This window comes from Chiloscyllium punctatum, chromosome 8 (assembly GCF_047496795.1).
Source record: "Chiloscyllium punctatum isolate Juve2018m chromosome 8, sChiPun1.3, whole genome shotgun sequence".
NCBI classification, from domain to species: domain Eukaryota; kingdom Metazoa; phylum Chordata; class Chondrichthyes; order Orectolobiformes; family Hemiscylliidae; genus Chiloscyllium; species Chiloscyllium punctatum.
Window position 1 is genome coordinate 56,675,002 of NC_092746.1, and position 12,259 is coordinate 56,687,260.

The window sequence follows — 12,259 nt, forward strand, 5'->3', positions numbered from 1 at the left end:
ACTTGTAATCTGGAACTTTTGTGACGTATAGTAATTTCAAGAAGCTTGTGGTGTATTGGCTAGCCATGTGGGCTAGAGGTGCCACCAGTTGAGTGAATTTTATTTGATTTGGTTTCTGATTGCAAGAGCAGTTGGAGTCAGTGTGTGCATATGTAAGAATTTCCTGAAATGAATACTCCAAGATTTGTTTACTGCACGGCTACCGAACAGTAGTGAGAGATAGAGTAGCAAGAGGTAGGCAACTAGGGAATCCCCAGGGATTGTGTCACTCAAAAAATGTATTTAGCATTTTTTTAATGCTAAATACCAGTGAGGCTGATGAACACCTTGGCAGGGTGTAGTCCAACATAAATCCATGGCACAGATTGGCAAAGGAGCAGAAATGGAATGGTCAGAGAGATTTCCATAATCAGGAGGGATCAACAGGCATTTCTGCAATGTTGTCTCCCTGGGCCATTTTAAGGTTATGGAACATAATATAAATGATGAAGGCAGTTGATGTTTTGCAGTTGTACAGTGTGGGAGCCCATGGATGCTCATGTGATTCATGACAACGACATCTGCAGTAAATATCTGTGGTGTGATAAACTCTAGTTCAGCTTATTGAGCTGGAGGCCAAGCTTTAGACTGCAATATCAAGGAAGGGGAAAATTACCTGGCTACTTTATTCTAAAAGGCTGTCTTAGGTGAGCATTGTACGATCTGGTCTACTGTCAATGACATGAGTATGAAACTGTCAATAAGGCAGAAGATGGCGATCAAAAGGAGCCTCAATGCTTGCAACTATCAATGTTTAAAGTTCTTAGAACTTAATAAATGAGACACCCAGGCTGCAAGGTGAAAAACCAATTTGACTGCAGCATCATGATGTGGTGAACCATTTAAATGGTGATAATAAATGAAACTGTAGTGGTAGCGACCGACAGTATAGCCAGGGTGAATAATCATAGCGCTCTGCAGCTGGTGAGAGTACAAGTACATGAGTGTATTGCCTGCACAGCCAGGATTTGAAAATTCATGCTCTAGCTGGAGAGGATCCAGTTGGAGTGGTCCACTTGGATTCCTACAGCGTAGATAAGACTCAAAAAGATGTCCTGCTTGGGGATCATGAGCAGCTATTGGCTAAATTGAGAGTCAGAACCACAAGTATCTGGATTACCAGCTAAAAAACACAAGAAATTAGTGTAGGGTCAAAATGATTAGACAGATGAATGCATGACCCAAAGAATGGTATGGAACTATTAGAAGATGGTACTGGGGAAAATATTAGAAGTAAAGGCAGATAGCCTCTCTGAATCTGATCACTTGCATTTTATTTTATTCACTCATAGGACATGGGCATTGTTGCATTCTAGTGACTTAGAAGTAGCAACTATAGACATAGTAAATTCTAAATCCCTAGATTTTGGAATTACTTCTGCACATCAGAAAATAGCTATTGCAAAACCTATTCAAATCAGGAAGGAGACTGAAGGCAAGCTAGTTGAAGAAATAAGGGACCCCTTTACAGAAGTTTTGGGGATTTGGCAGGATGGATAGGTGAAGCACCTAAACTTGATGATGTTACAACAATAGGTAGGAAAGTAAGTTGTCAAGAGGAAACACGGGGGTCTAAAACTATATAGACTGTTGTGATTCAGCAAAACATTTTGCAGGTAGAGCATAATGTGGCAAACCTGCCCATTTTGGCAAGAAGAATAGAAAAAATGAAAAAGAGAGATTGACGAACCTAGAGGTAGAAGAATATATGTACTCTGGTAGAAGAATCAAAAACTTTGGTACGCAGGTGCTGCAACTTAGGAAGATGAATTGAATCTTGGTGATTATTGTAAGGGAAGTGGAATTTTAAAATCTTTTGCTGCATCTCTGCAGAGCCTTAGTTCTACTGCATCGGAAGTAATGTCGGGAGTAATGTGCACAGTTTTGATCTCCATACTTAAGAAAATATATACAAAGGAATCTCGATTATCCGAATATCAATTATCCAAATTTCAGATTATCCGAAGATCTCAAGGTTCCGCAAAAATGTTACATCAAAGAGGTAAGTGTATTCGGATTACCTGTACTGAAGAACATGTGAAAACACTGGCAAAAACAAAGAAACACAAGCAACTGAAGAATCAGCGACTGGATATTTTTTACATAAGGGTTAGTTACATAGCCCTTTACAAAAGTAAGAGCTTTATTCCTGTCACTTTATCGAGCTGTTCATGAAAACAAAATGGCAGAGAAAGTAAACGCATGCGCGAGGCGGTGCTTTTGTCTTTCTATTGCGACACGGAGTTCATAAAAATTGACAAATGCTCTTATGATTGTAGAAGCTGTTTGGGACCTTGTTTAATGTTGGAATTTCATATATTTATGTGATGGCAAGGGTTTAGTCCTTCTCCGTTTAACCTGTGATTCGCAGAATGTAAAGATTAGTTTGTTTAACAGCAAACTCATCAAAATTATAGATTTAAACAAACTCTCCGGTAGAGCACAGCCTTAGATCAGTATTACTTCCCTTGTTTAAGGTCAAATCGATTATCCGAATAATCAACTATCTGATCAAAATAGCACCTGCCCATGTTGTTCGGATAATCGAGGCTCCTCTATAATTATATTTGAAGCAGTTTGGATTCATTCATGCCTGGGCTGAAGGGAATACCTTATGCAGAAATGTTCAGCTGGTTGGGCCTAAATGCATTAGGAGTTAGAAGAATGAGAAATAATATTACTGAAATATTTAAGATAGAGTCATACACCATGGAATCAGACCCTTCGGTCAAACTCATCCACCTGCCACCAAACATCCCAACCTGACCTAGTTCCATTTGTCAGCACTTGGCCCATATCCCTGTAAAACCTTCTTATTCATATGCCCATCCAGATACCTTTTAAATACTGTAATTGTACCCACCTCCACTACCTCCTCTGGCATACACTACATTCCATACAGTCACCACCCTCTGTGTGGAAAAGTTACTGCTAAGTTCCTTTTTAAATTGTTCCCCTCTTGCCTTAAACCTCTGCCATCTAGTTTTGAACTACCCTACCCCAAGAAAAAGATCTCGACTATTCACCTTATTCAAACCTCTTATGATTGTAGAAACATCTATAAAGTCATCCCTCAGCCTCCAAATGTTTCCAAGTTCCCTAGCTCCAGGGGAAAAAAAGAATCCCCAGCTTATTCAGCCTCTCCCTATAACTCAAATCTTCCAGTCTTGGCAACTGAAATGGTTCACTTAATAGGACGAATGATGAGAGTGAGTCTGAAACAAAATATGTGCAAATCATTGAAGCTGGCAAGGAGTGCTGAGAAAGGGGTAAAGTATACAGAATCTCTGCTTTATGAATAGAAACTCAATTACAAAAGGAAAAAAAAAGAACCTTCTCAAATACTGTTTAGCTTCAACTGGAATATTGTTTTAGTGTCCATATTGAGGCAACATCCTTGTAAATCTTTTCTGTATGCTCTCAGGTTTAACAACATTATGTAACTGTTGTTAAGGCCTAACCAACATCCTGTAAAACCTCAACATAAACATCCCAACTCCTATATTCAAAAGGCCTGTGAAATGAAGGCAAGCCTGTTAAATACCTTCTTAACCACACTGTTATGAAAATTTCAAAGAATTATGTACCTCTCTGTTCTTCAACATTATGCAGGACCCTACCATTAACTATATAAATCAGGCCCTTGTTTGTTTTACCAAAGTGCAATACCCTTGCATTTATCCAAATTAAACTCTACCTGTCATTCCTCAGCCCCTTGACCCAATTGACCATAATTTGTTTGTAATCTTGGATAACCTTCTTCACTGTCTACTATACCACCAACTTGGATGTCATCTGCAAATTTGCTAACCATGTCTCCTAAATTCTCATCCAAATTGTTGTACAGGTAGCAGATGAAACTAATAGAGAGTGAGGGATGATCCATTGTGGCGTAAAGGATAGGGGAAAAATAACATGAACTAACTGGTATAGTTATAAACAGTGTGCGGGGGCCGAGGGGTCTGGCTGTTCATGTTAAATGGTCTTTGAAGGCAGTAGGGTATTATGCAAAAGTAATCGGCAAAGCATGCTTCTTAGATCATTCTTAAAGTATCACAGAACCATAGAATCCCTATAGTGTGGAAACGGGCATTTTAGCCCAACATGTCCACACTGACCCTCCGAAGAACAAACCTCCAAGATCCATTACTCTACCCTATTACTCTACATTTCCGCTGACTAATGTGCCTAACCTACACATCCCTGAATATTATGTGTAATTTAGTATGACCAATTCAACAAACCTGCACATCTTTGGAGTGTGGGAGGAAACCCATGCAGACACGGGCAGAACATGCAAACTCCACACCGAGGATGGAATTGAACCTGGGTTCCTGGCGCTGTCAGGCAGCAATGCTAGCCACTGAGCCGCCCTCAATATGGACACCAAAACAATATTCCAGTTGAAGCTAAACAGTATTTGAGAAGGTTCTTTTTTTTTCCCTTTTGTAATTGAGTTTCTATTCATAAAGCAGAGATTCTATATACTTTACCCCTTTCTCAGCACTCCTTGCCAGCTTCAATGATTTGCACATATTTTGTTTCAGACTCACTCTCATCATTCGTCCTATTAAGTGAACCATTTCCCACTTTTCTGCATTAATCTTCACTTGTTTGTGTATCAGTCAATTCTATCAGCCTACACCCTTATGAGGTTTATCACAATGCTCCTCAGTTTGTAATACTTCTACGTTTTATTTGATATACATGATGTTTATATCACAGCAAAATTTTAACACCTAGAATCATAGAATCCCTACAGTGTGGAAGCAAGCCATTTGACCTAGCGAGTCCTCACTGACCCTCTGAAGACCATCCCACCCAGACCCACATTCTCTACCATCTATCTGTAACATTGCATGTCCTATGACTAATCCACATATGCTACACATCTCTGGACTGTTGGAGGAAGCTGGAGCACCTACAGGAAACCTATGCAGACATGAGGAAAAAGTGCAAACTCCACACACTTGCTGAGGGTGGAATTCAACCCAAGTCCGTGGTGCTGTGTGGCTGCAGTACTAACCACTGAGCCACTGTGTCACCCTCTTGGTCACTAATCTAGATTAAGCAAAGGCAGTGGTTCCAACACCAGCTTGATTCCCCAATATTCAATTTCTTCTAGTCGAAGAAAATTATTCACCACTACTCTGTTCCTATCAGTTAAGGAAAATTGTATCCATGGTGCAAATACCCCTTTTAGTCTGTAGCCCTTAACAGTGCTGAGAAGACTTCTGCTGCACTTTATCAAATGCTTTTTGAAATCAATGTATGCTCCAACACCTGCATTTATTAATTTTCTCTACCATCACATCAAAAAACCTAATCCAGTTAAACATAATTTGTCCATTACAAATTTGTATTAGCTTTCTTAATTATTCTACTTGGACAAAAGTTACACTGTTAACTTTGTCCCAAATTATCACATACAAACCCTTTCCTACCAGTGATGTGGACGGGCAGTCAGCAATGTATAGGATTAATTAAATCCAGAGGTATCAAGCATATGGATAATAGCAAATGTTTTGAGGTTGCGACAGAGGCAGGCAATAGTACTTGGTGGAAATTGACAGTATTAGTGATGGGTGGCTATATGGTCTGAAGTCTATCTTAGATCAAAAATAATGAGAAGCTTGCAAATAGTCCTGTTGTTTAGTTTCAGACAGTTGTTAGGAAGAGGAATGGAGTCAGTGGCTATGGGAATGAGTTGCATGTGGATAAGCTTTTCACTTCCTAATATTTGAATTCTAGGATTTTATGTTCATGTACTACTGGATATCAGTTACAAGCAATGTGATAACTTAATATAACAGAGAACTGGCGAGCTAAATTAGAGTTGCATCGATGTAAAACTAGAAACTAATGATCTCGCTCAAGGCCAGCATTTAGCTTCTGGGAGGCACAAGAGGTCATTGTACTGGATGAAAGTGGAAAGATGCTGCAGGAAGATGTCGTGATCAAATGTGAAATGCCACAGACAGGTCAAAAGGAATAGCATACCAACATCAGAAATATAGAATCGCATTTGTGATTCGATAAAGAACATTTTTATCTCGTGGCAGGGAGTGACATTTGATTAGGGAAGTTCAAGCAGAAGGTTCTGGAAAAAATGGACATGGATTTGGAAAGGGAAAGCATGTTCATGACCTTTGGAAAGCACTAAAGATTGGATATGGGAAGGCAGTTTGCTCAGAAGTAGAGCCAATAATTGTCTTTTGAGCACAGGGGGGAATGATGGCAGATTTAAAGGACAGAAAGTAATTAATACAAATATCAATTAATTTGGGAACCAAGGAGGGCAGCTGGTTGATTGGCATCTCAGCCGAAATAAGGTTGAAAGGATGGAGGTAGGTCTCATGGAAAAGGTGAAATCGAGTGTGAGAGGAGATGAGAGAGAAACTTGAGAAGGTTGCAGGTCCATAAGTAGGAAATGGGGCGAGCATAAAAATTAGTATGGACTCTTGGGCTTGTGGAAAGAACAGAAGCAGGACAGGTAGCCAATTGGATTGTTGCAATCTTAATAATGAAGTTCATGAGTTTCTCACACTTTTGGATTAGAATGTGAAGAGTCAAGAAAGAGATTTAAGATGCCCAATTGAATAAAGTCAGGTAACTTGGTGTTAGATTTGCATTCTAAGCCAGTACTCCAATTATGACTAGTTTTGCAATAACAGCAGCAACTAATAGGCCAGCCATATTTGGCAATGAACAGCTAAATCAAATTAATTATATTTCTATTTTGTCAGAAAGGTACATCATAGGAGATATTAATCTAAATATAGATTGGAAACGTCAGCTGGGCAAGGTAGACGAGCTTAGGAGTTCATAAAGTATTTTTACAACATGGATCTGGATTTTTTTTAAAATTATTTTTACTTAGAACTGACCATAGAGCAGGCTATTTAAACTTGGTACTACGCAAACAAATTATAAATAATTCAAGACCTCAGTGTGAGCATTCCCTTTGGAGCAGTCACCATAATATGACTGAATTTTTCAATCGTTTGAGGGGAAGAAGAGGAGTGTGTCTGAGAGTTCTTTAAAAAAAAACTGCAATTATGAGGGCACAAAAGAAGAATTGGCTAATGTGAATTGGAAAATTATGTTAAAGGATAGGTCAATACAGATGCGGTGTTTGACATCTAAGATTTATTTCAGAATACACAGAAAAAAATACATTTCCACGAGCAAGAAAAACTCCAAAGGACAGATTTATCATCCATGAATAACTAGAAACATGAAAGATAGCATCAAACTAAAGGAAGCAGCATAAATTTGAGCACAGACAGGAGGCTGGTCAGAAGATTGACTTGAATATAAAATAAGCAAAGAATAACTAGAAAATTAAAAAGGAACAATTATAATACAAGACAAAAGAAAACTATACAGAAATATAAACACAAAGTAAGAGCTTCAATAAATATTCAAAGACGATGAGTTAAAGAGAGTATTGAGCCTATGCTAAGTTAGACTAGGGAATTAGCCGAATCGAATAAACTAAAAACGGAAAATAAGAAATGGCACATGAATTGAACAGGTATTTTGTCAGTCTTCATTGCAGCTGATATAAGCAAAATGCCAGAGACAGCAACAAATCAGGAAGTGGGAGGAATCAAGAAAATCACGATCACCAGAGAAGTTGTACTGAGTAATCTGTTGGAGCTGAGGGCTGACAAGTGCCCAGGTCCCGATGGACTTTATTCAAATATCTTAAAAGAAATGGCTGTTGGGATAGTTGAAGAATTGGTTTTAAATTCTCAAAAATCCCTTAATTCAGGGATACTCATGGAGATGTACAAAAACAGACCCTTTGGTCTAAATCTTCCATGCCATCCAGATATCATAACCTAACCTAGACTCTTTTGCCAGCACTTGGCCCATATCCCTCTACACCCTTCCAAACAACCATCCAGATGCCTTTTAAATGTTGCAACTGTTCCAGCCTCCACCACCTCCTCTGGCAGCTCATTTCATACATGCACCACCCTCTATGTGAAAAAGTTGCCCCTTAGATCCCTTTTAAATTTTTTCCCCTCTCACCCTAAATTTATGCCCTCTAGTTCAGGACCCACTCACCCCAGGGAAAAGACTTTGTCTATTTATCCTATCCATGCCCCTCATAATTTTATAAACCTCTAAACCTCTATAAACATCAGCCTCCAACACTCCAAAGAGAACAGCCCCAGCCTATTCAGCCTCTACCTATAACTCAAACCCTCCGACCCTGGCAACATTCTTGGAAATCTTTTCTGAACCCTTTCAAGTTTCACAACATCCTTCCGAGAGGAGAGGGACCAGAATTGCACACAATATTCCAAAAGTGGCCTAATCAATGTCCTGTACAGCTGCAGCATGACCTCCCAACTCCTATACTCAATGCTGTGATAAAGGAAAGCATACCAAACGCCTTCTTCACTATCCTATTCACCAGCAACTCCACTTTCAAGGAACTATGAACCTGCATTCCAAAGTCTCTTTGCTCAGCAACGTGCCTCAGGACCTTTCCATTAAGTGTGCAAGTCCCACAAGATTGGAAGATAGCAAGTGGAACATTTAATTTAAAAGGACAGACCAACAGAGCAAGAAACTACACTCCAGTTCACATATCTGTCATAGAGAAAAATGTTAGAAACCTTTATTTAAAGATTTATAATATAGCATGAAAGAGAAAACATATTTGATCAAACTAATGACATGCTGTGAACAAAGGGGAACTGGTGCATGCAATCTGCTTAGATTTCCAATGGCATCTGACAAGGTGCTGCATCAAAGATTCTTGTGGAAAATTAAAGCTTATGGTATAGAGGATAAGATGTTAGCTGAGTAATAGGATGCAGAGAGTAGTCACGAATCTTTTTTAAGGTGGTAACATACAATGAGTGGTGTGCCACATGGATTGGTGCTAGGACCTTGACAGTTTACAATTTACGTAAATGACTTAGGTGAAGGGTTGGTTGCCAAAGGTATGGTTACCAAATTTGCTGAAGACTATGAAAAGACATAGGTAGTTTAAGTTGTTGGGCAAAGATGTGCCAAATGCAGTACAATGTGGAAAAACATGAAATAGCCCATTTTGAAAGCATATTATCTAAATGACAAGAATCTGGAGCTCTAAGATGCAGAGGGGTCTGGTTATCCTTCGATATGAATCGCATAAAGTCAGCACATAAGTCCAATAAGAAATAAAGGAAGCTAATAAAATGCTATAATTTATCACAAGGGGAACTGAATATGTAGATCATGCGTCAGTTATATACAGCACTTGAGGGTCCACATCTGATGTACTTTGCACAATATTAGCCACCTTAGTTAAGAACAGATGTAAACATGTTGGAAGTCATTCAATAAAGGTTTACTCGACAAATACTCAAACTTGGGATGAGTCATCTTATGAGGGAATGTTGGTCAGACTAGACGTGCATCAGCTACTGTTTAGAAGTGCAAGGGGCAACTTAATTGAAACATATAAGTTTCTGACGAGTCTTCATAGGGTAGGTATGTACAGAATGTTTAGAATGAGGGGTCTCTGTTTAAAAATCAGGGGTTACCAATTTAAAACAGCAATCAAGAGACATTTTTCTCTTAGAGAGTCCTGAGTCTTTGGATCTTTCTGCCGAAAAAGGTAGAAGATGACTTGTTGAATATTTTGAATTTATTGAGGAAAATAGATGCTTGTTAAGGGGATGACAGGTTATCAGGACTGTGGGGAATGTGACAGAGTTTATAATCTAATCATAATCATACTGAATGGCAGAGCAGGATCAAGGGCTGAACAGTCAAATCTTGTTTATATGTTTGTATGTTAACAAAATTATTCATTCCATAGCTGTACTCATTGAAGCAAGGTATGTGACATCGAAAATGAAGTGAATATTTAATTGAAGTTATTTGTGGAATATTTTGTTCAGTGTTCAACATGGAATTCTGAAGTCATGGGAAATAATGTACGGCAGAGCAAGTAAATAATTAAAAATCTTTTTTTTAAACTGGAAAACCTCAAAGCTGCATGCAGGAAAAAATGTGATGTTTATAAATAACCCAAATTCATTATTCCAAATATTGAAAAAGGACAAAATAATATTTGCATAAATAATCCAATTAGAAAAAAGTACCTTTATACAAAAGCCATAGTCAGTTGGCGCACTGTATATTTTTTTGCCAGATACCAATGAAAATACATTATTGTCTTCAATGTCAGCAAGGAGCTGAAGATGTCTTGGTTCCTGTGCAAATGATAAGATAAAAAGATTAGAATTTGTAAGTTACTGCCCATAATCACTATAAACCTTTTGAAAAATTAATTCATGGATGTGAGCATCACTGGCAAGGCTAGCATTTATTGTCCATAGACCTGGAGAATGTGATGATGTGCCATCTCTTGAACTGTTGCAGTCTTAGTGGTGTAGGAATACCCATAGTTCTATAACAGACAGAGTTCCACAATTTTCACCATGACAGATATATCCAAATCAGGATGTCATTCGAGAAGATTTTGTAAGTAGCTGTTTTCTAATGCATTTGTGGCTCTTGTCCATCTAAATGGCAGAGACACAATTTTGGAACATACAGTCAAAGAAGCCTTGGCAAATTACTGCAGTGCATTTTATAGATGGTAGAGATGACTGCTGTGTCAAGTGGTGGATGAAATTTTGATCAAACAGGTTGTTTTGTCTTTAATGGTGCTGAACTCAAGTGTTTCTGAAGCTAATCAAGACATACCATTTCATCACCTTCCTGACCTGAATTCTGTCGGTCGAAACCAGGCTTTGGGAAGTCAAGGCATGACTAGTTTAAAACAGAATTTTCAACCACTGACCTTCTCTTGTAGCCACAGCATTTATATGGCTGGTCCAAAGATGTTTTGGATTAACAGTATCTCTGCACAATGTCAATATTGGCATATTCAGCGATGTAGATAGCATTAGCCCAGAACGATTCACAACCAGTCTTATACTGCAGCAGTCCACAGTCACATGCAAAACTGGAAATCGACATTTTCACAGACCTCATGGGAGTCTTCAATAGCAGGGACTATTCGTCAGTATTTCCTTTCAACTAGGAATGTGTTGTTTACAGATTGTATATGGTCTTTTTTCTATACAGTAGCAATGATAGTGTCAAAAGTAACTAATAGTTGATACTCATGTTGTGACATTTTGAATAAATTATAAAGCATGCTAAAACCAAGTACTTTCTTGCTTTGTGACCAAGAATATTACTGGTAGCTTCGAAACATGTGGCAAATCAACACATATATAGTACACAAAGTGAGAAAACAAGTAGGAAATCTACTGTAGACACTAATCTTACCAGTCATGCCTGAAGACGGCATGATTCCTGAAGAAGGGCTTATGCCCGAAATGTCAATTCTCCTGCTCCTGGGATGCTGCCTGGCCTGCTGTGTTTTTCCAGCACCACATTTTTCAACTCTGGTCTCCAGCATCTGCAGGCCTCACTTTCTCCTAACTAATCTTACCAGTCATGCAAAATGCATGGTTTAAAGCACACTGTTTTAATTCCAGTTTCCATGGCTCACCACCTGACAAAATTGATTTCTTCAAATGAAGTCAACAAAAGGCACTGACAAAAGTTCACAAGACAGTGAAACAAGATGACTTGACTTTCCATGAAATGTATGCTCCAAAGATTTTAACTGATATGATATAGTCCAGTACTAGAGGAAAACTGCAGATATGTTAATAGAGGCATAAGATTGCAACTGTACTTTACTGGCCAGTATAATCCAAAACACCATACAGTCTATAAGTTCTTTGAATCATCTGATGATTTCCGAACTGTGCCTTATTCTATGCTATGATATATAAAACCTCCAACTTGAAAAATGTCCTTTTACAGATTTAAATGCTCTAAACTGTAACTTACCTTTGAAGCTCCTTTTGAAGAAAAGTAAAGTCCTGATCGTCGCAGAAACACAGACAGTTTCTTCCAGGACTTTCTTCCCACTTCCCTTACATGCAAAGATCCTTGAATTTCTGGACAACTGTTTGAGTTCAGGAAGTTCTGTAACAAGATTTATACCAGTATTATAATTCAAAAATGAAAAAGAGAAAAAAATCCATTCAAATCTGGTTTCATAAATATTTGTGGAAAGTAAATGCACGCTGCAAAATTTAACAGACCAGCAGACCTCAGATTACACTGGTCACATTGAATCAGAAATTGAAAAGCAAGATTCTTAAATTAGGGAGAAAAGACATAT

The 12,259-nt window shown here is 38.4% G+C and overlaps 1 protein-coding gene across 6 annotated transcripts in view; it reads right to left on the minus strand.

Moving 5' to 3' along the window:
* The window catches only part of grb10b (growth factor receptor-bound protein 10b), a 184,299-nt gene that overhangs the window by 29,934 nt on the left and 142,106 nt on the right, over nucleotides 1-12,259 (minus strand). For all 6 annotated transcript variants that reach the window (XM_072575629.1, XM_072575631.1, XM_072575630.1 and 3 more), the window contains 2 exons: nucleotides 11,923-12,060; nucleotides 10,152-10,262 (listed from right to left, as the gene is read on the minus strand). In XM_072575629.1, the coding sequence (XP_072431730.1) occupies nucleotides 10,152-10,262; nucleotides 11,923-12,060 (249 nt within the window). The remainder of the gene's footprint in view (nucleotides 1-10,151; nucleotides 10,263-11,922; nucleotides 12,061-12,259) is intronic.